A 27,503-nucleotide genomic window follows, 5' to 3' on the forward strand; every position below is an offset into this window, starting at 1 on the left:
GGGTTACCTTTCCCCCTCCACTACGAGGCAGGTGCCCTAATCCAAGTCCCAAGTCACCAGTCATTCGGTCTTTGGTTGTTTCCATAATTGCATTTACTGATACATCCTGCACCAACTTTTTGGGAGTGCAGTCAGTTTTGACATCACTGCCGTCAGGTTCCATCTTCATCAATGCTTCCTCCTCTGCTTTTTCATTGGCTGATTCAACAAGACGCAAGTGTTCATTAAAAATGTCCTTTTTGTCCCCAGTATCTAATTCGGGATCAGTGTAAGCTAGTAAATCAAATTCATCACCATTTAGGAGATCGTCCAGGTGCGGGTCGTTGGTTTCAAGGTTATCAAGATTGCCTAAATCATCATCTGTTTTAGCCACGTCAAGACTCAAATTTGCCAAATCATCATCTTCTAAGTCTTTGTGTGTGTCAAAATCAACATCAAGCTCTGGGGGATCGTCACAATGAACTCTTCCACCCTCAAGACTAGTAGATGTTCCCTCCTTTGAGCCTTCAGAAAGAGCTGGTGCTTGTAAACTGGACTGATGCAGTGTTATTTCAGGGACTGTGTCTCCTTTTGCATGAATTGGCTGTTGGACACCAACCATATTTGTGGCATGAGAAAGAGTCAAATGGGTGGAAGCTAGTGATTTTTGAGTTTGCAGCAATGAGTTTCTCATCACTGGCACTTGTACAGTGTTTCCATCAGTTCTAATAAGCCCAGGTATCAAAGGAGAATTTCCCCCTTCACCTGCCAAATAAAAACGTGGTCTGGTTTGAGAGACTGGAGGGGGAAAAGTAGTACCAATCTGTAATTTCGGTGCATGATGCCGCAGCTCAATGTAAGGTGCTCCACCTACAGTAACTGAAGATGAAGTAATCTGATCTCCTGGAAAAGGCAACCGCACAATCCCTCCACTAGTCAACGAAGGTGTGAATGAAGGCCGGTTGGGAGTCAGAGACCTTGGAGATGCTACTTGCGATTGCCACACCTGTGCTTGATCTGGAAAGGATCCTCTTGCATAAAATGTTTGTGTTGCTTCAGCAGCTTGCCTAGAAAAGATGGGATATTAGTATATGATTAGCGTCAAGACATAAGAGATTCTGTGACATTTTAGCCTTGGTCCAGCTTTCTGGGAATTAAACTTTTTATCAAAAGGGGATGTTTTCTGTGGTACAGTTGCTTAAAACTCCTGGCCCAACTCATTTAGGATGCAGTAAGGTTACTGCTCACTTGAATAACGAAATGTGGGCAGCTACCCTAATACCAGAAGGAACAAGTGAGCAGAACCTGGAATTTCTGTTGGTGATATTGTTAAAAAATTATTTTAATTTCTGCAAAAAAGGGCATCATCTAGAAACAACACAGCTGAATAGTTATACCCAACATATTTACTTAAAAAGGCCTGTGAAGTGCTGATTGCAAATTATTTTAATTTTCTTTGTAAGCGTCTACCTGAAAATTAGATCTCATGTACTGTAACTGTAAAAAACATTCTCTGCATTCTTTAAAAGCATGTTAATCTGAGTTTTGATTAGTACCAGTTACAATGCCAATTCTTAATGAACTTTAGAAACGGACAACATATATAGTAGAATATATAAAAGCACCAGAACATGTGGACGAAGGCTAGGCAGTACACAAGTTTTGAAAGATACAAGGCATGCTGTGTAAATGCATACGGATATATTTAATATAATCAAAACAATTTTAATAAGCATGGCAGGTACAACAAAAATAACATTCCTCATATGGACAGATTTAGCAGACAGTCTTGATTTTGCCATAAAAGACTAAAAGAAACAAATTTGCTTTGAATTATATCAACCCTAGTTCACATGCAAATATGACTAGGAGCTCCACTGGGATAAAACCTCAGTAAATAATTGTTGAAGCTAGCCATGAAGGACAAAAGCACATGGGAGGTAAGCCATCTACTTCTTCTGCTAACTAAAGCTATGAGAAGTCAACTTTATTAAAATGAAATTTGTAAAAAAAAAAAAAAAAAAAAATGCAGATATTTACACTAGCAATGCAAAGGAAAACATTTGAAGGCAGAGCACAAACAAACACTTTTTACATCACACACCTTCCGGAATTGTCAGAAGTCCCAGGAGATGCATTAAGCAAAGGCATATTCAGCCGATCATCTTGGGGGAAAGACTGAGCAGAAGGTTTACTTGCTCCAGGAGAGGCAGGTATAACTGAAAGACTTGCCTTTTCCTGCAATAAAAACATAATAAAAAAATCATCGTTTCTAAATCTAATGGCTGTTTTTCTGTAGTTGGAAGTCACACTTCCTATTATACCTGTTGATGAAATGGATCAGTTAGGGGTATTTAGACAGTTATTCGTAAATCTCCTCTCCAAAATGTTAAGGTACATGAAGACTAGCCTTGGTCTAAATCGATCCTAATTGATCTATTTTATCTACAAAATCTAGACTTCATGTACCATAACACGAGAGAGAAGGAGATTTACAAATACATGGAACTTAAAGGAAAACTATACCCCCAAAATGAATACTTAAGCAACAGATAGTTTATATCAAATTGAATGACTTATTAAAGAATCTTACCAAACTGGAATATATATTTACATAAATCTTGCCCTTTTACATCTCTTGCCTTGAACCACCATTTCGTGACTCTATCTGTGCTGCCTCAGAGATCACCTGACCAGAAATACTACAATACTAACTGTAACAGGAAGAAGTGTGGAAGCAAAAGGCAGAACTCTGTCTGTTAATTGGCTCATGTGACCTTACATGTGGTTTGTATGTGTGCACATTGAATCATATGATCTCAGGGGGCGGCCCTTATTTTTTAAAATGGCAATTTTCTATTTATGATTACCCAATGGCACATACTACAAAAAAAAGTATATTATTATGATAATGGTTCATTTACATGAAGCAGGGTTTTACACATGAGCTGTTTTACTCAGTATCTTTTAATAGAGACCTACATTGTTTGGGGGGTTTAGTTTTCCTTTAAGCTTCTGTACTTCAGTATGAACAAAGGTACTATCATACCTGTGCAGAAGGGTACATTGCAACTCGTCCCACTGCATCAAAGCTTTGTCCACTCAATTCAACACTCCACCCTGGGTGGGATGAACTCAGTGTAGCTGCAGCTGCCTCCTTCTCTTGACGCAAAGTGTTCCGCTGGATCTGTTGTCTGATTAAGAGCTCTCGTAATCTCTGTCTCTGAGAGAAAAAAAAGTTAAAATGATTAAAAGCACAAGACAAGTGAAAGAAAGACTCACACAAAAAAATGTAGGCAAACTGCAAACGTTTTCTTTTTTAATAGAAAACATTGTTTTAAAGTAATTTTGTATAAAATCCTAACACTAAGGGGGTTATTTATTAAAGTTCTATTTTTCCTTGTCGGAGTTTTAAAGGGGAAAGCGCCATTTTTTCAGAGGGAAAAAAATGATTTATTAAACTGCGATGCTGCTAAAAGTGGGAATAAAAAAAAGTATTCTATCTCAAACCTGCGGAGGCCATGTAAAAGTCAATGGCAGATGTCCCATTTACAATTGTAAGATATGATCTGTGCTGGGTTTCGTACAATAATCCGAAGAATTTGTAGTTTTCGGATAATCGCAAAAAAATTTTGTGGTGTCAAATCCGATAAAATCATACAATTCATATTTTTTTTACTATCTTATCAAATCTTTTCCTGCACCAGATTGTTTCGAGTTAACATGTTGATAAAAACGGTAAAAATGTGCACGGGAGTTTGGTCGAAGTGCTACGCAATATGTTGGCGCTATATAAATACATGTTAATAAAGTGGTTTTAAGAAAATAGTGAGAAATTTTCAGATTTTAGTAAATAACCCCCCGAAGTACAGATAATTATGGTAGTTCAACCTGAAATTTCAAAATCTACAGTCCGGACATGCTAGTATTAGTGCAGTATTACGGAGTTCATAATTGCAGGCACTTGCAGGGATTCCAAGACAAAATATTTTACTTTCATTTTGAGTTGGTTTTTGAATTTTGATTTTAGCTTTCCAATGGTTGGCTGTGAAAATTTAAAGCCCGCTCAAGAGCTCCAAAGATGTCCTTGTAAGTTATCACCATTTCTATGCAATCTGGTTTTAAAATATACATGCAGTGTCAAATAACATTAAAAAAAATTTGACAATGTTTACAATTCTTGCAGGTATATTTTTTTTTAACAAATGCACACTACTCATTTTTTTGTTACTCGTTTTTCTAATTTAAACAATGAACACTTAAAAACAGCTACATGCAGGGATTGGTATGTTCACCTTCCAAAGACTTTTTTCACTTCAGTTGTTTTCAGATTGTTCTCCAGAATTAAACACTTTTTTCAATTACTTTCCCTTTATTCTTTTTCCCGTTTTTAAAGTTTACAGTTCCTGTCTGATGCATCAGTCTGGCAGCTCAGGAATTCAGGTGAACTGTTACAATTTTGCAACATTCAGTTGATACATTTCTCAGCACCATCACTGGAATATCAGCAACTATTGTATCAATTCTAACAGCTGCCTTTAAAGAAACTCGGGGATTCTGCTCATCAGAGACAAAGATAAGAAATTTATCAACTTAATGTATCAATTTAAAACAGTTTACAGAGTCAGTGACCCCCCCCCCCTTCCCAGAGCAGCTTTAGAACAGTAAAAAAATACAAATTGGAAAAAGTCTTTATTTCTGCTGAACTACCTGAAAACAACCGAACTGAAAAAAAGTGTTGGAAGATGAACAACCCCTTTAACAACAACTCAAATTATATTTAAAAAAAAGTTAAAACACCAGAAATAAATGTGTCAGTATGATTGTGATTTCTGAACAAGAATATACCAAGACGCATTATACCTGTCTGTGTCTTTCCAGTTCTGTCTGGCTCATATTACTCAGTGCCGGATCAGGAGTGCTCTGAAGATCTGGCACTTCTTTGAGAGTCGTGCCAAGCGCATTACCAGTTCCATTGAGATCTTCCCTCTGCTTTTCTGCTGGAGAATTAAGGCCCTGATGTTGGTTAGTAGCAGGGGGTGGATAGGTAGGTTCTTGTGACAAAACTGAAGGAGGTCTGTGAGGAGACTGTGCATATACATCAGAAGTGCTGCTATTTCCAGATGAATGTGGGCTACTGGCTGCATGGAAAGAGGGAGTGTTGCTGTTGGGAGATGCATAACTCTGTGGCTTGTTGGGATGGAAATTGTTCATTGAATGGGAAGATGGAAAAGTAGGCTGGTGTGAGGGTGAACTTTTAACACTATCCCCAGGTGAATGGGGGAAAGTAAAACATAACGGATTCTGAGCATTTGGAAACCCACTGGCACCAGGAGAGCGAGCAAACATAGAGTTCTGTTGTTGATTCACTGGTATTTTAGGGTGGACATCCTGGGATGACGGATAGTCTGATCCAACAGGAGAGGTATGCAAGAGAGGAGTAGAAGATTTGAACCCTTGTTCTGCAACCTGAGGTCGAAGAGGTTTGTGTGATGGTGCAAAAGGGTCACGAGAATGAGGACGTGAGGGAGGTTGCGAGTATGGGTCTGGAGACTGAAACCGTGGGGTCACTGGAGATTGGCAAAATGCTTCCGCCGAAAGTGGCCTAGGAGTTAATGGGGACTGAGAACTGCCCTGAGACTGTGGGCTTGTTGGGACACGAGTGAAGGGATCAGAGGGTAGAGATCGAGGATTCAAAGTACAGCTTATTTCTGATTGGGGACGAGGAGTTAATGGTGTTTGGGAGTAGGGATCTGTATATGAAGCAGAAGAGGATTGCCTGTACATGTCCGAGTGGTGCTGTGGTGATGTCACTTGTGTATATAGGTGTGGTTCTCTGTGGGATGATGCAGGGCTTTGAGGCTCAATTTGAGATGTCCGGGGAGTGAGAGGTGCTTTAAACACATCACATTTCATCTCAGCTGTTCCATCAGCAAACCCAACACTGTGGGGATAGCCAGGAGAACCAACATCTTCCTTTTTCACTTGATAAAGCATCCCTTCAGAGAGTCGCTTAGGATCCCCATAGCGTGTTGGAGACATCATTGGTTCAGCAGGTTTGCTAGAGTTGTCAGATGGCTGGCTTGATCGTGAACCTGGGCTCCCGATCAATGATAAGTTATCAAGGGATCCAGCTGGGTAACGTGGTTTAATAAAGGGCTCTGGAGTAAGAGGTTGGTGATGAGTAGCGGCAGGGTGAGTTGTCTGGTAAGCATGTTGTGCATTGGGTCCAGGGTGATTCTCAGTCCCAGCCATTGTCTGGAAGGACCCACAGGAAACTGGAGACTGTCCCAAGGAAGACTGGTATCGAGGGTCCAAAGAGTAAGCAGGAGAACTATTAATGTGCTCCTGGGATGGTGAAGGGGATGAAAACTTAAATAAAACATCACCAGGTGATTCCACCCCTGGTGTGGTAGCTGGTGAAGGCTTTAAAAACAAGTCTGAGGAGGTAGACAAAACAGAGCCACTAGACAGGAAGGGATCTTGTGCCGTTGGTACACCAGTCCTAAAATCTGGGGTTGCACCAAGCTGAGATCCTGAATGCTGAGGGATCTGAAGCTGAAGCACTGGACGTTCTATTTTTCGTGCAACTTCTACTTTGGACTGCTTGTTGATCTGATTTTCTGCCTGCTGTACAGTCCAGAAAAGAAAAAGAAAAATTGAGAAATTTATTTAAAAAAAATGTGAGAATTTAAAATATTAAATACTGGCTTGACAGCATTACTAATATATTACATACAAATGTATCCACTTCTGTACTATTCATTAGGGCACAGACAGCTGGAAAGCAAATTGCATACATTGATTTGACCAATTTGTGGCTGCACACCCTCAGGAGTTATTATACCTTGAACTGGTTGTTCACTTTTAAATTAACTTTACTAGGATGTAGAGTGCCATTTTAAGGCAATTTGCAATTGCTTTTAATTTTGTATTACTTGTTGAGTTATTTAGCTTTTTATTCTGCAGCTTTCCAGTGTGCAATTTTAGCAGTCTGGTTGCTAGGGTCCAAAATACAGCAACCATTAGCAACCATGCACTGATTTAAAAGAGACATGAATATGAATAAGAGAGAACCTGAATAGAAAGACGAGTAATATAAAGTAGCAATAATAGACTTGTAGCTTTACAGAGTGTCAGTGATTTGAAAGCTCACGTAATTCCTTGGTGACTTTTAAATAACTTTATAAATATTAGCAGAGGGAACATGTACATAGCTAGATAGTTATACAGATCTTCGTTCATCACTGCAGAAGCACATACACTTATTTTCAAGTGCCAATCAGATATGCATTAAGATAGTTGAACTGTTACAGTATCTTCAGAAAATGAATTCCCAAATCAAACATTACATTTGTTTAATAAAGATTAATAAACTAGCTAGAAAGGCTAACAAAGTATAAAAGAGTATGAATAAGGATCATTCAGACGAATGAGGTCTTACCCTCTGAACCTTGCTAATTCGATGTGCAGCACGATTGTCTTTGGCCTTTTGCTGAGGGATTGAACATAGACACTAACATTCAGAACACATTCTATAGACAAAAAAAAATTGGTAAAAACAAGAAAGGCCCGTTTTTAAATGCATAGGTGAACTAGGAGTAAATTATCTTCCCTTCTAAGATAAAAATGAAAACTACAGTTGGGAAAAAATTAGGACACCCATTAAATAATCAGTTCTTTATTAAGAAATGTTCACATATCAATGTCTATTCTTGTTTTTATCTCTGGAAAAGAAAGTGATTTAATTGCAGATAAACACAGGGGAGGGGGAGGGATGTTTGCGCCTAGGGGGTTTCCTTCTCCTTTAACATCTTGCTGTCTGCTCTCTGGGTGAACTTGCTTGGACGGCCAGACCTGGGCATGTTGGCAATTGTTTTGAAAGTCCTCCAACTTGTAGACCATTTTCCAGACAGAGGAATGGCTAAGTTAAAATTCTTTTGAGATCTTTTTAGATCCCTTACCAGGCTGATTAGCTACTACAATCTTCTTTTTGAAAGCCTCAGTATTAATGGCCTCAGTATTAATGGCGCCCGTGAACTCTGATGCCCTGAATCTGCAATGAGGGGTAAGTAAAGAGTAAGAGGCATTTAACCAGGGGTAGCAGCAAGGCAGGGGGGGTCTATGTTGGGTAGGGGCGTAGGGTTTTTTTTTAAATTAAGGGTTTGGTTCTCCTTTGATTCTCAATCATGAAGCTCTCCAGCTTGGGCATTACTGTTATTTGGTTGCTTTATCAGAAAAGACAAATAGTAGTAAAGAAAATGCAAATCATTGGGTTACTAATCAGCTATTAGCCTCAATCTTTTATAGAAATCAGACAGGCAAGTCTTTTATGAACATCCATATGCAGCATCAATTTTGTATCTGTCTAGTGAAAAGATTGACCTGGCAATAAAACATTGCAGTCCAACAATTTCATCAGGTCCCCCATGCTATAGCTACAAGCAGGGTTGGAACATGCCTCCCGGGGGCCACCAAAGAACATGAGATACAGGGCCTGCTTTCAACAATACAATGAAGACCAGTGGCACACATTATAGTGATTATACACAGCTATGGAGGCAATAAGAAAGGACTGATTGCCATTGACCTAGAACTGTGCCTACCAGCGATCCTCTGATGCTATGACAGATCAGTCCTACCCTACCCTACTTGCACAAATACCTAGCATAGAAAGTAAGAGTTCATCCAAAATCTCATTCTGTCTTTCAGGATGACAACCCTCAACTATAGCTAAATTATAAAATATTACTTATTTAGAGCAAACTAACATATCTCAGTGTTATTCAAAGACTTACCAGATATGGTGCTTTATCTGGTGCTGGAATTTTTCTCCACAACTTCATGATCTGCTTGCACCGATTAGTCCAATCTAAAGGAAAGCAGCTCAGCATTAAAAGCAAAAATAAATTTAACTTAAGTCTCTTGTCTTTTATTCAGTAGGTTCCAGTGTCTCCTCAAAATAAAATGCAATAGTGAAGAAAAGTTAAGCTTTCAAATTTATCTGCAAGGTGTTTGTATGTCTAACCTGTGTCTGTGTGGGTTTCCACCAGGTATAAGCAGCTTTCTTGGAGCCTCATGAAGCACATCCTTATTAAGTTTATAGATGCATTGTAAGAAATGCTAAGCTCTACTGGGAATTTAATATATATATATATATATATATATATATATATATATATATATATATATATATATATATATATATATATATATATATATATATATATATATATATATATATATATATATATATCTCTATCTATAGGTAATCGGCACTCACCATTCACATGATCAATTGCTGGGTGGTAACCAATCAATAATTATTATTCGCAGTCCTGACGACGGCTCCAGAGCCGAAACGCGTTGATACACCATCCACCAATAAATAACCTTTTGATACACGCTGGATGGCGTCTGCTGTGAGTGCTTTCATGGAGTGTGTGTGTGTGTATAAAATAGTCCTAACTGGTGCACTCCACAATGAAAAGTTAACTGCCTGGGTGCTGGTAAACGTTACATATAATAAATGAAAAAAGACCGCACTCACAGGGCTTCTCAACGTTTCGGCTAGCCGTCCTACAGTTTGCTAGCTGAAACGTTGAGGAATAAATTCATAGCCCTTTGAGGCTTTTTTTCCACGAGAAGCACGAGTGCGGTCTTTTTTCATTTATTTTATATATATATATATATATATAATAATAATAAAATCCCAATGTTCACAGCACTCACGTTTAGAAGTCGTTGCCTGGGTGCGTGTCATCGATAATGATACAATCCTCCCAAGCAGAAGCCGCACTCATAGGTCTTATAAATGTATAGTTGCTTTATTAGAAATACACTAACGTTTCGGCTGTGTCACAGCCTTTGTCAAAGATAGCGACCGATTTCAGGGCAGATAATCTGGTATGGAGGGGGGCGGTTAGGTTACTGGCACAAACTAAGGTTTTGGCTGGAACCCTAGCCTTTATCAAAGTGAATAATGCATGAGAAACACACATATAGTGTGTGGCAGGAACCCACCGTGACGTGAAAAATGACCGTGGGGTGTAACTAAAATATATAACTCAACGAATCCGCACAACTCAGGGCTTATAAAAAAAAATTATAAAAAATTTACACATACTTTATTGGACACTAACTGACATTTGGACTGCTGCTGCAGTCTTTTTCAAAGTACAAATAAAGTTTGGATCTATGTTAAATACTATGTATGGCCGTGAACCACCTATGTCATGACGTGAACTACGGTGTATCACCGTGTAGTTAAACCCCCATTTTTTATGCAGTGAACAAACACCCAATTAGTTAAAGGGGTGGTTCACCTTCAAACAACTAGTTGTTTTCAGATAGAAAATAGAAAGTCATTGGAAAAAGTAATTATTTCTGGTGATCTGTGTGTGACCGTTGTTCTAATAAAGTGTAAAGGGTCATTTTTTCCTATAAACTGTTCTAAACGGATACATTTAGTTGATACATTTAGTTGATACATTTCTTATCTTTGTCCCTGCTGAGCAGAATCTCTGAATTTTATTACAGGCAGCTGTTAGAATTGATACAATAGTTGCTAATATTTCAGAGATGCCGCTGAGAAATGTATCAACTAAATGTTGCAAAATTGTAACAGTTCAGAATCTGCACCTGAATTATTGAGCTGCCAGACTCAAACACCAGAGACACGAATATTCACCTTTAAACTTAGATTTTGGAAAAACAGTAAAAAATAAATAGTGGAAAGTAATTGAAAAAAGTCTTTATTTCTAGGGAACAATCTAAAAATAACTGAATTGAATAAAGTGTTTGGAAGGTGAAACTTTAACCCATGTGTGACATCCTCATTGTTTTATTCATAAAAGTTGAGTGTGATTGTTCATATAAAAAATATGATCTTCCTATCCCAGTGCAAAGTGAGATAAAACAACGTTAAGTGCAGCGTGTAGGATATTCTCTCTCTCTCTATAATATAGTGTCTTGGGTATATGTAGTAGTTGAAGAAACGGCTTTGCCAATATCAGTGCACTTGGTGGAGACTTCCAAACACAATAGTAAAAATCCAAGTCCAGCCAATCAAAGTTACAACTCATTCAGTTACACTGAGTAAGAGAAACAGCCTGAGTGCATTTTCATTGTTCAGTGCTGGCTCTTTCTGAAAGCACAGGACCAGGCAGAATGATCTGATATGGCTACCTACTAACCAAGATTACAACTAAAAAAAAAATATATTTGTTCAGGTACAAAATTTTAAATGCTAGAATGAATTACTTGCAATGTACAGTGTAATTTAGTAATAAAAACTATACCATAAAAATCATGACAGAAATCAATTAATAGGATTTCACAATTTTTCAACAATGCTTCTCATGCTTAAGGCAAATACTCAAATCTCAACTATTTAAAATCACCATACTGAATTCCACTACAGGTCTAACAGAAAATCAAAAGCTTGAAATGCATTTCTTACCTGGGTATTCCAGTTTGAGGTTAGGAAAGTTCTTGTTAGCATAGAGAACAGGCGATATAGTTGAAAGTTCACCCAGCTCTTCATCTTTCTCCCATCTTTGTAAGCTACGCTGGTTGTAGGATAGGCTATCAACCTCCCCTTCTGCAGTAGGTGTAGTTGGAGTGGAGGCTGTAGTCCAAGAGCTCTCTGTATCACAGTGTTCAGGGCTGAATACAGAATTACTGTTCAGAATAAAATAATGTGTAATTTAGTATGGCATTTTAATTGAAAGAAAACATGTACTGCACTGCAATTCCACACACAAAAAAATTGTAAATGTATATCAAGACACACCAGGGCTAATTTAATACCACTAATAGAAACCAAAAGGCAAAAGACAAGTGAGGATAAGATTGCTTTGAAAAACTGCACCAGCTCATTGTAGCTCCATTGATAACTACTTTAGAAGTATACCTATCAGAAATATGAAGTTTATGAAGTTATGAATATGAAGTTTAAGTATACCTGTTCTCCATAAAGCCAGGCTGTGAAAAAGACTCTACATAAGAAGTAGTTGGATGGGACCCACCTAGAAAAAAAATATATATGTATAAAGTAAACCATATGCCATTTGTCACATTTTAAGAATGTCTGTCTCTCTCTCTCTCTCTCTCTCTCTCTCTCTCTCTCTCTCTCAACACAAAGATAGTTTAGGTGCCCAGGCCCAGAATAACTCCTGCTTAATGGTCAAACCAATTAATTGCCCGTATGGTTTGGGCATTGATGCTACATTTGCTACAGACAATAATGCAGTGTGCCTTAATAAATAGTGGAGGTATGGAACCAAATGGTTGCTTTTACAAATAGAGATCTCAAAGGAGTAGGTCACTTCCCATACAGATATAAGGAAGCACTGTTGATTCATACATTCATGGGACCGCAAACTGCAGGCTTTTAATGTATGTATAACTTTATTTATTACAAATACTCCATTATACATTGATCATAAAACCTCATTAAAACAGCTTCTGACAGCTTCTCTACTCCCCGCATCCCAAGGAACAGTAACACCAAAAAATGAAAGTTTTTTTAAAGTAATGGAAATATCATGTATTGTTGCCCTGCACTGGTAAAACAAACCTGTTTGCTTCAGAAACACTACTATAGTTCATATAGACAAGCTGCTGAGTAATAATGGCGGAAAATGAAAAAAGGCTATATGGCACAGGTAACAGATAACACCATTAGGTTCTAAATAGCTTATCAGCTACCTACTGTATAACCTGAGCCTTTTCTCCTTTGAATGGCTGCCCCCATTGCTACACAGCATCTTATTTATATAAACAATAGTAGCGTTTCTGAAGCAAACAGCAGTTTTATCAGTCCAGGGCAACACTGCATTATATTTTAATACATTAAAATACTTTCATTTTATGATGTTACTGTTCCTGTTGCAGATTTTCAGGACTACATCAGCTCAGCCTTCTAGGCTACATTGCATTGCATTGCAACACTGCATTATATTTTAATACTTTAAAATACTTTCATTTTATGATGTTACTGTTCCTGTTGCAGATTTTCAGGACTACATCAGCTCAGCCTTCTAGGCTACATTCAGCACAGAACAGCACTTATTAAAAGATGCAAGCTAAGAGTTCTGGTTATTGTAGTCCTGAAAACACAGATTTGAATAAAAAAAAACAAACAAAAAAAAAACAATAATTGTCACTGTCATGTTCTCTTGTCCTGGGGTGGCACGAATTATATCAGACTACAACCTATATAAAAGAACGAGACCAGCTTCCCCTGATGCCTTTATTTGGTCATGCAACTCTCATAATATTTCACCTGCATTAAAATGTGCACATCACATGCTCTGAATAAGTAGGGTTTACCTTGCAGAAAGGCTAGTGGGGGCTGGTTAGTTGCTCCAGAATTTGAGCTATCCCTCCTTCCACTGATGTTGCTTAAAGTCCTCTCCTGCTCTGTTGGCCCTAGCACATCCTTTAACATTTGCTGTATGTCTGTGTTCTCCATCTTAGGGAGCTCTGCCATGTAAACAGAAAGGACATTTGTGACAAAATTGTATAAACCTTAATAATAAAATAAAAATTGAATGAAGAGCATACAGCATGACTGAAGTAAAGAAAAGAATGCACATCTTGCTAGCACCTATAAAGAACATCAAGTCAGCCACTAAGGATGTTATGTTCAACTGAAATAGAGCTGTAGTAGATTAGAGGCCACCAAGTATGTAAAGAATGGTTTAAACATTTTCACAGTTCAGCCACTTGCACTAAAACAAATTGATCAATGCATCAAAACTGTGAGGCTACCTTATCTAGGGAAGAAGATGGCGCTGCAAGGGGGAACCATCCTGAAGGTCAGTTAAGATTCAAGAGGAATTTGCTCTTATAGATAGTCTTTGAAGGCCAGTTTTGAGTTTGTTGAGGTTAAAGCACAATGACTATGCACCTGATTGGGAGTAAACTTGGAGCTTCCAACTTCCAACACTTTTTCAATTCAGTTGTTTTCAGATCAGTTCACCATAAATAAATATTTTTTCCATTTACTTTGCATTTGTGAATGTTTTTTTAATACTGAACTTTAAAGTTAAATTTGTCATCTCTTGTCTTTCTGAATCAGCTCGGGGGGAGGGGGGGAGATTCACAGACTCATGCTTTACTAATGCGGGATCTACTTTTAGAGATATTTTCCCATTATGATCTACATCTATAATATCACTGTTAGCATTCTGTTCCATGGAAAATATTACTTATATATTATATTGATTTATAAAAAAAAATTGTATATTATATTTAAAAACAAATATTTCTTATGTAACTGTAACAGAATAAATATCTGAATTAAAAGAGTAAAACAGTAGTAAAATAGTAAAATTAGACAAGCTGTTTGTTGACAGTGTCTTGAGATCTACTGATCACCAACTAAAGGTCCACTGGTAGATCCCGATCGACCTTTTGGACACCCCTGCTGTAAACTGTTCGGAATAGATGCATTTAGTTGGATACATTTATGTCCCAGGTGAGAAGAATTCCACAAGTTTCATTAAAAGCAGCTGTTATAACATATATACAATAGTTACCAATATTCCACAGATGCTGCTGAGAAATGTATCAACTAACTGTAGCAAATTTTAACAGTTCAGTATCTGCACCTGGTCCACTGAGCTGCCAGACAAACACCAGAGATACTTTAATTCTGGGGGGGGGGGGGCTAACCATGCTGCTGTACAGTAGCATTCTATGGGCACTACTGGGGCTAGAACCAAATACCTGGTCATCCCCTGACAACTGCGGCAGACCACGGCTACATCTGATCCAAAGAGCCTCTGTGGGCACTCCGGTGCAAAATCCGCAGAAGCAGAAGTCTGATAGAACCAGGCACAGCAAAGATCAGACTCCGGCCTAACTCCGTAAGTGAAGTCTCGGCCTCAAGTATATGTAGAGCCGCCGCCTACCTGACCGGAAGTGCCTGTTGAGCTAGAGGAGCTGCGGAAAGTGCTGGTCTACAGTAACAGGGATCCAATCAGTAAGAGAGGAGTCCTGAGGGGCCCTCTACACACAAGGATGACACTAGACCCAAGGGGCACCTCTTATTATCCAAAACGGTAAACCCAACAGCCACAGTGCTGCAACAGCAATTAATGTTAAGGCCTCGCAGACTATATTGCTCTGATACCCACTAATGCCACCACTGAGTACCCTGTGACAGACCGCTGGGAACAGCTGAAGTGTCTGTAACACATAAGCAGGGCAGTGACAGTAAAGCCCCGGCTATCCACTTATCATGGTATCTGGTCAATAGACCCCAGGGACATCCTCTTTGTACAGCTAGAGGGCCAGAGGTCAGCAGGATCCTGCTGTGTGTGCACTGAGCCCAAAACCTGGGCTGTGTTGTGAGCCTAGTTTTACTCCCCAGCATAGTACAGCTTGAAGTGGACTGTCGGGCTGCATACAGTTTCAACCCACATAAACCACCCAGGAGAACACTGAGCACCCATTTACCTATAACCTCACATATTGCAGAAGCGCAAGCTATTTTCCACACAACTGCCCAGCCTGTCCGTGTTGTGGGGACCAGGAAACTACCTGTTTTACCAACTAATTGGGCCCCGGAAATCGAACGGGCCACGGCTGTAATGGAAGGTTGAGAATGTTATAATAGTGGTCTCCAGCGCATTACACACAATTCACAGAAGAACCACACGAGGAAGGGAATTCCTCCCGCTGTATGCCTTTCTCTTACAATGGGCAAATATGGCCCAAGACAAAAGATACTAGAACAGTACGTCAGGAAAGCCGATAAGGACTCCGACTCTTCAAACAGAGATGCAGATGAAGAAGCTGGGAACACAGATACACCTCCCTCTGCTACCATACAACAGGAGCCAGGGATAGAGATCCTCTTGGCGGCCATAGCTGAATCCAAAACAGCCCGCTCCACGCAAATTGAGGAGCTCAAACTAGATGTCTCTTTGCTTAGGATAATTGGATTGCCGGAGAAAGCAAAAGGGTACAGTCCTGTAAACTTCATAGAAAACTGGCTAAAGGATAACGTTGAGGCCAACAGGCTGCCTTCTTTGTGGTGGAGCGGGCTCACCGGGTACCGGGCAGACCACCAGTTCCCGGGGGGCCACCCACCCAGACCATTTCTGCTGCGTATACTGAACAACAGAGACACCATTTTGGCTTTGGAAAGAGACAAGTGTACCCTCACTTTTGAGGACAGCAGAATTTCTATATACCCCGACTGCTATTGGGCCTGCAGAAAAAACGCAACTCCTTTATGGGGGTCAAGCAGAGACTAAGGGAACTTCAGCTGAAGTACGCAATGTTGTATCCTGCAAAGTTGAGGATAACAGAAGGCTCCCAGAACTACTTCTTCACCTCATCTGAAGAGGCTGCCGCGTGGCTGGAGCGCCATCCACGCTATTCACCTAGGGCCAGTCCGGCTCGCTAAATGGAAATATACCTGTGGCCTTCCCCCTACTTAAGCTTTGAGAGGCAATGTCTTAGCAAGCAAATTGCGGATTAGCACTTTGAGCTAATGGTCCCCCAATTCAATTAACCATTCACACAATATAGAGGAACTAGATGCATCCCGGGAGAAGGACAAAACACTAACTAGAAGAATCCCGGCAGAAGGACAAACCACTAAGCTCTACTTGGTAAGAGGGGATATGTGTTTAAAAAAACATTTAATTGTGGAAAAATAGTCAAAAATAAAACATGGAAAATAAATGGAAAAAAGACTAATTCTGGTGAACAATCTAAAAACAACTGCACTGAAAGAAATTGTATTTGTAAGGTGAACAACCCCTTTAAAAAGTCTTTGATTGTTAAAGCCTACCATTCTACTTAATCCACTTTTTCCACAGGGGTCCTAGTCTCGAGATGATGCTTGTATACTTTCAACAAAATAACGGCCCCTGAAGGCCAATATGACTGTATAAAGTTTGCTATTTAAAGTACAGTTGAGAAAATGTTTATATATTTTTTATTTTTTAAAAATACTGTACCTGCTATCCCCAATTGTGGGTAAATCACAGGGCAACTGGCCATTCTAATGCCAAAATCAGCTGCTGGACATACTTCATAAAAAATAAATTTAAAGGGTCTGATAATACAATGCTGTTGGTTTCTATGGGATCAGTATTGATGGGATACTGTTTCAGCATGATCCCATTGGTACAGACCCTATAGAGAACGGGGTCAAGCTCCAGCACATAGGCTGACCGGATATAATGAAAGTAGCCATTCAATGAATAGTAGGTAACCTTCCTGCTCAGAGACAAGCATAACTAAGGTTTACAGGTTGGCTTTTTGGTTGCCTATTATCCAGTTAACTGGAAGGAAAAATTTGCTGGGAAAAATCTGACCCTCATTTTTCAAATCCCACTGCAATTTGACACTACAGAAAATAAATGCCCTTGGTAGAGTACAAATCAGCCAATGATCACAGGAGTCACTAATTACAATTGAATTCCATTTAAAAAGTTTCTTCTGTTTTTTTGAAGAATAGTAGCATATTGGGAAATCCTTATCAACATGTCCTCCAACTAGACATGAAATATACTTATCTGGGTGTTTAAATTGCCCTTTCTATATGTTGTTTCTTAGCCACTAATATAGATAACCTAACACAATGGACAACAAACAAATTTAAGATAAAGGAAAATCATCTCATGGCTGGAAAGATAACTAAAAGACATTTATTATACATTCAACTACTCGGTTTTCCACCCACAGAACCCCATTTGGAGCAATACTAGGGTCCTAAAATGGTTTTCATTTTTTCCCACTAAAATCTGGCATGAGCTGAACATCACTACAATGGCTGAAATCTAGGAGAACAGCTAGGTTATACTCATGCAATAACTGCATATTGTCCACTCAATGGCTAATCCACCACATACACGGCTCTCATTGCCAAACATTTCAGAAATAAAAATAATGTCTCCAGTTCTTCTTTGCAGAACTTGAGCCATAAGGGTAAACTCTATGTGCTATAGAAATACATAAAACCCTATATGCAAGACTCTAATATTTACTTAAGGACTGGCTGGGAGGAGGATGCTGGAGTTATCAATGGGGCAACATTTTCAGATATCTTCTTGTTTCTTATTCATTCAGACATATTGCTGTAAATGTATTTAAATCAGAGCCTACTTAACTATCCAATCATTTCTGGACAAAAAAGTAAAGATGCTTACATTTCTATGGTCGTTGGACCAATCTTATTTATTGCAAATTAAGCAAATATACAGCTTTTAGTAATTTTCTGTTGTGAGTTGTCTCATGAATAATATTGTTACTTGCATGTAAATGTGGGGGGAGCTTGCAGATATCCAGCTGAATGATTATCTGATGCACTGTTCAGTGCTGCTGAATTGTATTCAATAAAGCGCATAATTGAGCAACACCAAAAATAAAAAAGATGTGCTGGGCTCATCTTTCCAGAAACAACACTTTTCCTTTCTATGTTTGTTGTGGGTAATTCAGGCAGGTGGGAGTTCATTGGCAGTAAAAAATATGCTAGCATATACATGTATACACATAAGTGAGTTGTTCATAAAAGCTGTCCATAGTTTTCAACCTCAAGTATCATATTTGTAGTGAAGCCACAGTAACTCCTTTTACTTGTGGTCTCTGGGCATGGTAACTGGCTGGTTTTGGCTAAAGACGCAAATGATATAGACATGAATGGTATATTCGCACCAAAGTCCTGGGCCTATCAACTTACTACATTAATAGGAAAACGGATCGATCGTAAATATCAAACAAAAGCAATACCACAACTGTGTACTTAAGAGTATTACAACAAGACAAAAAAAAATTAACCACATTGCTACACACATTTGGTAAGATGCAGCATTAGAGCGCATTGGAAAAGGGATGCAATTGAAGATTAGTAATGAGCTAATATAAAAAAAAAAAATGTAAAATTGTGAGTAGCTAGAGGAGGTGGTAAGAAGCCAGGTTTTTGACAACTGACCTTCTCAGTGGCCAGAGCTTATTTGCTGCAATTTAGTTCTTAATGAATACTAAGGCACGGGTTTGTGGTTACCAAAAAATTTTTTCTCACAATAAACAGGCTAATGGCAACATATGACTTATAAAGCACTTTTCAAAAATCTTATAACAAGACATTTTCCAACCTTGATTCTCTGCCTTCATTTTATTGCTGATGGACTCTTCGAATGGTGCTGCAGGAGTAGATGCATATATGGGCTCTGCTGAAGGGGCTAAAGAAAAATTGGGTTTTTATATTTGTAATTCTTCAAAAGGCAAAAATGAAAACAATTTGGCACTTTTAAACATAAACATATCTAAAATAAATAGAGACAGACCTAGCAATCTATATAAAACATGTATTGAATTAAAAATAAATCAAAACGATAAAGTGAAATTAAAGGCCGTACCTGTGCTTTGAAATGATGTTTGAGCTGAGCTCTGTGATGGCAGTGTAACACCCTGTGTTGCTTTTGACTTCTGAGCAACTGGACGGGCTGCCAAAAGGGCCTGCTTGCCAAGATCTATCAGTTCCTTTCCAAAAAAGGCTTCCTATGTAAAAAAAAAAAAAAAATGGCATGGTTTTAAAAGGACCATAAAAATAATTGAATTGGCAAAAAGATGAAGTAGCTCAGTATTTGTAATCTGTGGCAAACTCAGCTAAAAAAGATGTTAAGTACCAATATAAAATTTAACAAACTTTAGAGTAACTCTATGGAAGACTACAAAGGAGTGCTAGAGCTGAAGTCGTCTTAAAGCGATACTGACACTAAAAATTCTCTTTTCAAAATATTAATCTACATTAAAAGTTACCTATAGGTCATGTTGATAATTTCACAGATAGTACTGCTTTTGTAAATAATTGTTATTTGTAGTTCCTTAACCTGAATGTTCTGCCAACCTGCCTGTCCCTTCTCAACCAATCAGTTAAGAGTTTCTAATGCTAACGGACTACTTCTGCACATATATGGCAGCCCCCTCATAGAGGAACATTGGGGTAAGAAAGGTAATGTAAAAGCATCGGACAGATGGAAAAATAATAAATAGTATGCAAAGACAATATTATGATAGATATAAAAAGGTTATTTTCTGGTGTCAGTATCTCTAACACTACTGCTATAAGAGTTCAACTGGGGTGTTATTTCTCAACATTCAAACTGACTTCACTGAAAATCTTTTTAAAGGGATTGTCATGCTTTTATGGTGTAGTTTTTATTTCTAAATTACACTGTTTACACTGCAAATAATTCACTCTACCATGTAAATTCCTAACCCAACAAGTGTATTTTTTTTAGTTGTAATATTGGTGTGTAGACAGCCATCTCGGGTCATTTTGCCTGACCATGTGCTTTCAAAAAGAGCCAGCACTTCAGGATGGAACTGCTTTCTGACAGTCTATTGTTTCTCCTATTGAGTGCTGTTCTTCTATGTACTAGGCTGTTATATGGTTACCTTCCCATTGTTCTGTTGATGGGCTGCTGGGGGGGTGATATCACTCCAACTTGCAGTGCAGCAGCAAAGAGTGACTGAAGTTTATCAGAGCACAAGTTTTCTTGGGGCACCTGGGAAACTGACAATATGTCTAGCCCCATGTCAGATTTCCAAATTAAATATAAAAAAATCTGTTTGCTCTTTTGAAAAATGGATTTCAGTGCAGAAGTCTGCTGGAGCAGCACTATTAACTGATATATTTTGAAAAAAATGTTTTCCCATGACAGTATCCCTTTAAACTACACATTCAGATTATAAACAGCACACAATTTAAATCGACAATTTGATCGATCACCGTGCATAGAGGTAATTACTTAGATGCAACTTTAAGGTATAGGAATCCCTCTTTACAAACGGTTTACAAAAAAACACAAACAACAGTATAGCATACAACAATAAAGATAATCTGTATTGTTAGAGACATATATGGACAGTGCTGACCTGAAGATATGCTGGAAACATATCCTCCAGTTTGCTTTTTTTTCTGCCTCTTCGTTTCTTTTTCTCATCAATCTCTGTAATTCCTGTTTCTGGACCAGTTTCTGTAGGGGTCTCAGGAGGGGGAGCTACTTTGAAAACAAACAAGATTTTATTTACTCTGGTAAAGGAAGAGGATCCTCTGTACTTATTGTTGTCATTTTAGGCGGATATAATTAAAATTTTCTGTCAGAAAAAAATATCAGAGGATGAAACTCTTCTATGGCCTGCATAGAAAAGATCAGCGAAAAGTCATCTGACATTTTTCTGGTCTTTTCAAAGTAGGGGGTGTGGAAGTTATACCGGCACGGACTTCAGTTTACTACATGTGGTACAAGGGTTTTTCATACCATGAGCAAAATTTTACTAAAAGTAAATCTTTAGTTATATGTATACCATCATCTGGATGAGCATCATGATTCTGGCTTTCTCTGAAGGCCTCAAGAAAAGCAGCATGGCCTTTCTTTGTCCTTGTATGCGTTTTTCTCTGCCTGATCATAAAACCTCCAATACCTAGAAGAAAAAAATACATTATGAGGACAACGGTCATTTTTATAGTCACAATGTCATTAGTTGTTTTGAAAATACCCAGTACAAGTAAAAACATGATTTTGCTTAAAGAAAATATCAACCTGGTCTGTAGGGTTTTCTTTTCTTTTTTTTAACATCCTCCACATCTTCCATGCTTTTTACTGGTTCTGTTTCTGCACATGCTTCACGTTCAGGGCTGCCCATTGTCTCTGTCTTTATATCACAGTCCATGGGCTCCACATTGCAGTCTGGTATGAAAGGGAAGATATACATAATTCTACACAGGTCTATTAAAAGTAACTGATAGCATTATGTATCTCAGACTTCTGAATAACAAACATTAAGGAGGGAAAGACACCAAACTTACTGTCATCAGCTTTATGATCTTCACACTCAGCTTCCCCTTCTTTCCGATCCTCAGTCCCCATCGCCTCAGGGCAATCAATAAAAACCTCTCCTCCTGTGCATAACCGTGAACGTCTGGGCTTCTTTTTTTGAATTGGAGACAGAGAAAGACTTCGCAATACAGCCATGCCTGCATCAGTTAACCAAACGCCATCAAAACGGAAGTACTGGGGTTCTGCAAAAGGTGATAACCCAAGTTTTACAAGCAATATATTCCAATGCAAATTTGATGAATTACAATTTACATTTTTCAGTTGTTTCAGCAATTCAAACATTCTAAAAGTTATATAAAAGGGAACAACTGCTTATAATACAAGAATGATGATCTGACTGCATGGATTAGCTTTGTAAGAATGCATAACAAATTCCCAACAAAAAAAGTACATCCTTAAGTTTTACATTATAGTAATCAACAATAAATGGTTTAAGGTGTAAAATAAATAAAACAGGTATAAGTTTACCTGGTTCCTTAAGCTTTATTGGACTTTCTGGAATGACAACTGGAACTGAGGAAGAACAACAGGTTTAAAAAAAATACACACAATAATTAGGATCTGTGCAATTACAATTAAAATAGATCATAAGAAAAGCTATACTATAGCAAGGAATAACATGGTTATTGCAGATATTTTAAACCAGAATTACACCCACGTTCCCAGTCATTTGCTTTGCTAGCCATATTCTAGTCTTAAAAAAACATATCACAAACATCTTTTCTCCCACAAAGTAAAATACACGTTCAAAAAGCCTATCCAGAAGTTTTGTCTTAGGCCCCAGGTCCAACCAGATCAAACTATTGTTCTTTTACCATTGCATCATAGTGCTCAGAGATCTGGAGTTCCAGATTACAAGTGTGCTTAGTACATATTCTACTAGTTTTAGGTTTGGACCACTGGGAAATCAGCAGCCACCCCAGAAGCAGAACGTATTTTATTGTTTTTTTAATGGCTCATGGTATAATATAACAATGATCACTGCTTACCCACTGTCTTAGGGATGAATGGCTGACATGATGAGCAGTCAAAGCCCTCATCTGCAGCCTGCTCAACCTCTTCTTCTGTGAACAAATTTTCACACACAGCATGAAGCCACCTACAGAAAACAACGAAAGTATTCTTGCCAGGACAGTTTAAAGCAGGCTACATGCATACTTTGCTTCAATATGTTTGATGTGCTGTCTTTACCTCTCACAGTGACGACACTGGATAAGAAGATCTCCCTCCAAGTACTTAAGGTGACAAACAGGACAGCTTACAAGACTGGCACATGGTGCACAATGTGTGTAGTTATTTTGCCACTCTGAACGAAATCCAGGAGTAACTGCACCACACTGCATGCAGCTCACACACCTGCAAGAAACACATTAGGGAATACATAAGTGTGTAATCAGAATTTTGTCCTGATGTACCCAAAAACTGCTTTTATTCCTCTATGAATGTTTTTATTTGTGAAATAAAGAGCTTTAAAATACTAACGATGTATATTTTGCCATGGTTCTGCCTGTAAATGGCCAATTCCAATTAGTCTGCACCTCATGCAGTCCTGCGCCAATCACTTATTGCTTTAGGTTGTGTATGTAACTGACAGAGAGGCATTGCACATGTCCCCCATAGTGTAACATTAACACTGCAACGCTTAAAGTTTATTAAAACAGTGAATATTGTATTTCAAAGTAAAACTGACTCCTTTGCTTATATCCTTTCAGTACTTGAAGAAAAAGTTACACATTTCCCTGCTTTTAAAATTTCCCGGATTTTACATAAAATTTTTCCTGGTCCCCTGAAAAACTTAAAATGGGGGTTCTACTATATAGCTATTGATTCTGGCGACGAGCATTTAATAAGTTATGTATTGCAGCTATAACATTGTTTCAGAACAGTTAAAGCCATCTAAACTTTTTTTTTAGCAGACCCAAATTTATTTGTTGAATGAGCTTTTCCCTATTACTCCACCCATCCCACAGAGCTGTAAGGCAATTGTGTAATGAAAATGTTAACTGACCAGCTTTCAGTTGACAATGGCCTTACAAGATTTTTCAATTAATTCTGAGAGGCAGCAGTGGAAAATTTTGGATCAAGGGTGGGCCGAATGCATTTTCCCTGACAACTGTGCCACTGGGAGGGAATCGTAATACTTAAACCTCATTTTCTAATTCAAATGAACACTTACCATCTGCATTTCCAGCCACCCTTGGGCACTGTATGTAGTGGTGGATCTAGGCAATATGTGTGGTAACTGATGTCACAGTCATCACATAGCAGTAAGCGAGAAGGATCTGTAGCTTTCCCACACACTTCACAGACAATGCACTCTACACATCGCCAGCCTTTTAGAAGCATAACCTTGGTGATCTGTGAAGAGATGAAAATAAAAATACAACATTGAGCGCAGCCTACTTACATTATAGGCAAGAAAGGACCACTAACAAAGACCGTGTGTATATCCCTGTGAGCAGAACAAAGTCTTAAAAAACACATTCTGCAGTCACCAGATATGACTTGTAACAAGGGTGTTTTTCAAATTCAAATTTTATTTGTCACATACACAACATACAAAGTACGACATGTAGTGAAATGCTTGTTGCTGTGCAAAGCAAAGTCCGAACATAAAATAAGAATTACAGTAGAAAGAAAAAGGAAAGCGTTACATAGTAGATAAAAATTCCTGACGTGTATTAGTGACGTATATTATTTTTAATATTAATGTTATTAAAGTGCATGTGCATTGATGTGATATATGAGATATAGATATATATATATATATATATATATATATATATATATATATATATATATATATATATATATATATATATATATAAATAAGAGAGAGTCCAGTCCTATAGTCTTGGCTTTTGTTTTGTTTTTTTAAGCTTTCAGACAAGAAGCATTAACAGCAGCAGCAGAAATGAAGACCAGACTCAAGCAAAGAGCTTGTCTGATGCAAGCATGATGGCTAGCTGCATGAAAAGTAGAAAGCTGAATGAGAGATGGAAATTCATAAGCAGCATAAAAGGAAGGTAGAACCTGGATGTACTATGAGTATAGAAGACATGCCTATCATTACTAAAGGTCTTGATCCAGTCTACAAAGACTTGGTCCAGTCTTTGAGGTTTTTTTATAAAGCTGACTGTATTTCTAGCATAAGCATGTAGGAGATATATGAACACTAGTTTAGGTAGAGGGGACAGCTTTTGCAGGAACATGTTTGTACCCCTTTACATGATTGAAAAAGAAAGTTAAAAGGATACTGTTAAGGGAAAACATGTTTTGTTTTTTTTTTCCAAACGCATCAGTTTATAGTGCTGCTCCAGCAGAATTCTGCACTGAAATCCTTTTCTCAAAAATAGAGAACAGATTTTTTTAAATGTAATTTTGAAATCTGACATGGGGCTAGACATATCGGCAGTTTGCCAGCTACCCCCAGTCATGTGACTTGTACTCTGATAAACTTCAGACCCTCTTGCTGTATTGCATGTTGAAATGATATCACCCCTGTCCCTTTACCACCCAGCAGCATAACAACAGAATAACCGCTCCCTGTAGATATAAGAACAGCACTCAATAGTAAAATCCAGGTCCCACTGTGACACCTTCAGTTACACTGAGTAGGAGAAACAACAGCCTGCCAGAATGCAGTTCCATCTAAGAGCTGGCTTTTTCTGAAAGCACATGACCAGGCAAAATGACTGAGATTGCTGCCTACACACCAATATTACAACTAAAAAAATAAAGTTGCTAGTTCAGGAATGCAATTTTAAATTGTAGAGTGAATCATTTGCAATGTAAACAGTGTAATTTAGAAATGAAAATGACATAAAAATCATGGCATAATCCCTTTAAAGCAGGTCAAATTTAACATGGAACAAAAGAAAAACATATTACAACCAAACAAGTGGTTTATATACCTAATTTAATGGCTATGGAAAACGTATAAACATGCCAGTACGGTTCCTCTTAGCCCAAACACACAAACCCTCTTTGGTACAATTAGAAAATAAAAAAACACTAGTTCTGTGGAAGGAGGCAAAGGTTGTTTCAAACCTTTTATGTGAAAAAGAAGCTGTGCGCCCTCTTGTTTAACATAAACATTCTTGTTTGAAGTTTTTTTTTGTCCTTTAGTGGCACATAATTATATTACTAGGGAACAGATATACAGCCTGCATAATAACTGTATAATGGACAAAATTGTCAAAACGGGTGAAGGGAGGGTGTATATACTGGTAATTATCTACCTTGCAGGGACCAAACATGAAGAAGCTTCAATTACCCAGTTTAGCCCAATAAATATATACAGATACTTGATACAGGGACAAGTCAGATTATATTAGATTAGTGCCAGAAAACTTGAATGTTAAATATCTGACCATGCCAGTTCCGGGCGCCTCTTGGCCGAAACCATTCAATACAGTTTTTTGTCCGAAAAGCACTAGGTCTGGTGCAGTTGGGCTCGAAGTATATTAAAGTTGGTAGAGTCTGTTTCAGACACCTCCCTGGAATAAAATGTCTGTGTTTCATCAGTCAAACAAGGGGGCATACTGCCCCTTTAATATGAGTTTGTGCTGTATGTACTTTTGCCAGTTTTTTCTTTTTTTTAAAAAAAAAAAAAGTGCTTTTTTATCAGTTTGATCCATGCCTGTTCTTACCTTGCTATTTACACAGTACGGATGATAACATTGAGAACACTGAGAACATGCTAGTAGATGCCCTTCTGAGCCTTGACCAAAACTGCCACACACCACACACATGTCCTAGAGAAACAAAAAGGAATTAAAGTCCATTGCCAAAATTTGAAAAAAGTGTAAATACATAAATAATGTGTTAAATATTTCTTTATAAGGAGGGGTGTGTGTATGGATGCTGGGTTTTCATTTGGAGGGGTTGAACTTGATGGACTGTCTTTTTTCAACCCAATTTAACTATGTAACTATATAGATAAAGCCTACCTGCATAAGCACAAATTTATCAGTGTTGGAAAAAAGCACAACTGTGTTCTGCATGGCATCATCCTCTTCCTCCTCTTCCTCCTTGCTAGGAGAACTTTCCACATCTAAAACCTGACAAAGGAAGAATAATCATCATAATAAAGTGTGCATGGCCAAATAGTCACAGATAGGAAAGTGAACAAGGAATGATGGAATTCTATGGGTATATTTATCAAACAGTAAAGTTACAAATCACCACAGCCCACTAGAGTGAAATACCGCCTTTCTCCATACATTTCTATGGGATTTTGAAAGGCATATTTATCAAAGGGTGAACTTTCACTTTCACCCATTGATAAATAATCTTTTAAAAATCCCATAGAAATGAATGGAGAGAGGCGGTATTTCACTCTAGTGGACTGTTACAAATCACCACAGCCCACTAGAGTGAAATACCGCCTTTCTCCATACATTTCTATGGGATTTTGAAAGGCATATTTATCAAAGGGTGAACTTTCACTTTCACCCATTGATAAATAATCTTTTAAAAATCCCATAGAAATGAATGGAGAGAGGCGGTATTTCACTCTAGTGGACTGTAGTGATCTGTAACTTGATTCTTTGTTAAATATACCCCTCTGTTAGAGCATTAGAAATGTTGCCAGGCGACAAAAAAAAATAAAAAGACACCAAAGTACTTTAACCCTTTCCCTGCCAGCCG

At 38.2% G+C, this 27,503-nt stretch overlaps 1 protein-coding gene across 1 annotated transcript in view; it reads right to left on the minus strand.

The window, feature by feature from the left end:
- The window catches only part of kmt2d.S (lysine methyltransferase 2D S homeolog), a 93,622-nt gene that overhangs the window by 34,199 nt on the left and 31,920 nt on the right, over positions 1-27,503 (minus strand). Inside the window, exons 14-34 of the mRNA XM_041584753.1 lie at positions 26,804-26,914; positions 26,504-26,608; positions 24,028-24,209; positions 23,043-23,207; positions 22,841-22,950; positions 22,320-22,364; positions 21,821-22,033; positions 21,555-21,701; positions 21,319-21,435; positions 20,887-21,011; positions 19,365-19,506; positions 19,101-19,187; positions 13,315-13,467; positions 11,945-12,008; positions 11,441-11,661; positions 8,778-8,851; positions 7,424-7,474; positions 4,843-6,609; positions 3,029-3,202; positions 2,084-2,217; positions 1-1,046 (exon numbers count right to left, since the gene is read on the minus strand). The exon at positions 1-1,046 is cut by the window's left edge and continues 870 nt beyond it. Of these exons, the coding sequence (XP_041440687.1) occupies positions 1-1,046; positions 2,084-2,217; positions 3,029-3,202; positions 4,843-6,609; positions 7,424-7,474; positions 8,778-8,851; positions 11,441-11,661; positions 11,945-12,008; positions 13,315-13,467; positions 19,101-19,187; positions 19,365-19,506; positions 20,887-21,011; positions 21,319-21,435; positions 21,555-21,701; positions 21,821-22,033; positions 22,320-22,364; positions 22,841-22,950; positions 23,043-23,207; positions 24,028-24,209; positions 26,504-26,608; positions 26,804-26,914 (5,233 nt within the window). The remainder of the gene's footprint in view (positions 1,047-2,083; positions 2,218-3,028; positions 3,203-4,842; positions 6,610-7,423; positions 7,475-8,777; positions 8,852-11,440; positions 11,662-11,944; positions 12,009-13,314; positions 13,468-19,100; positions 19,188-19,364; positions 19,507-20,886; positions 21,012-21,318; positions 21,436-21,554; positions 21,702-21,820; positions 22,034-22,319; positions 22,365-22,840; positions 22,951-23,042; positions 23,208-24,027; positions 24,210-26,503; positions 26,609-26,803; positions 26,915-27,503) is intronic.

Source organism: Xenopus laevis, chromosome 2S (assembly GCF_017654675.1).
Source record: "Xenopus laevis strain J_2021 chromosome 2S, Xenopus_laevis_v10.1, whole genome shotgun sequence".
Classification (NCBI taxonomy): Eukaryota; Metazoa; Chordata; class Amphibia; order Anura; family Pipidae; genus Xenopus; species Xenopus laevis.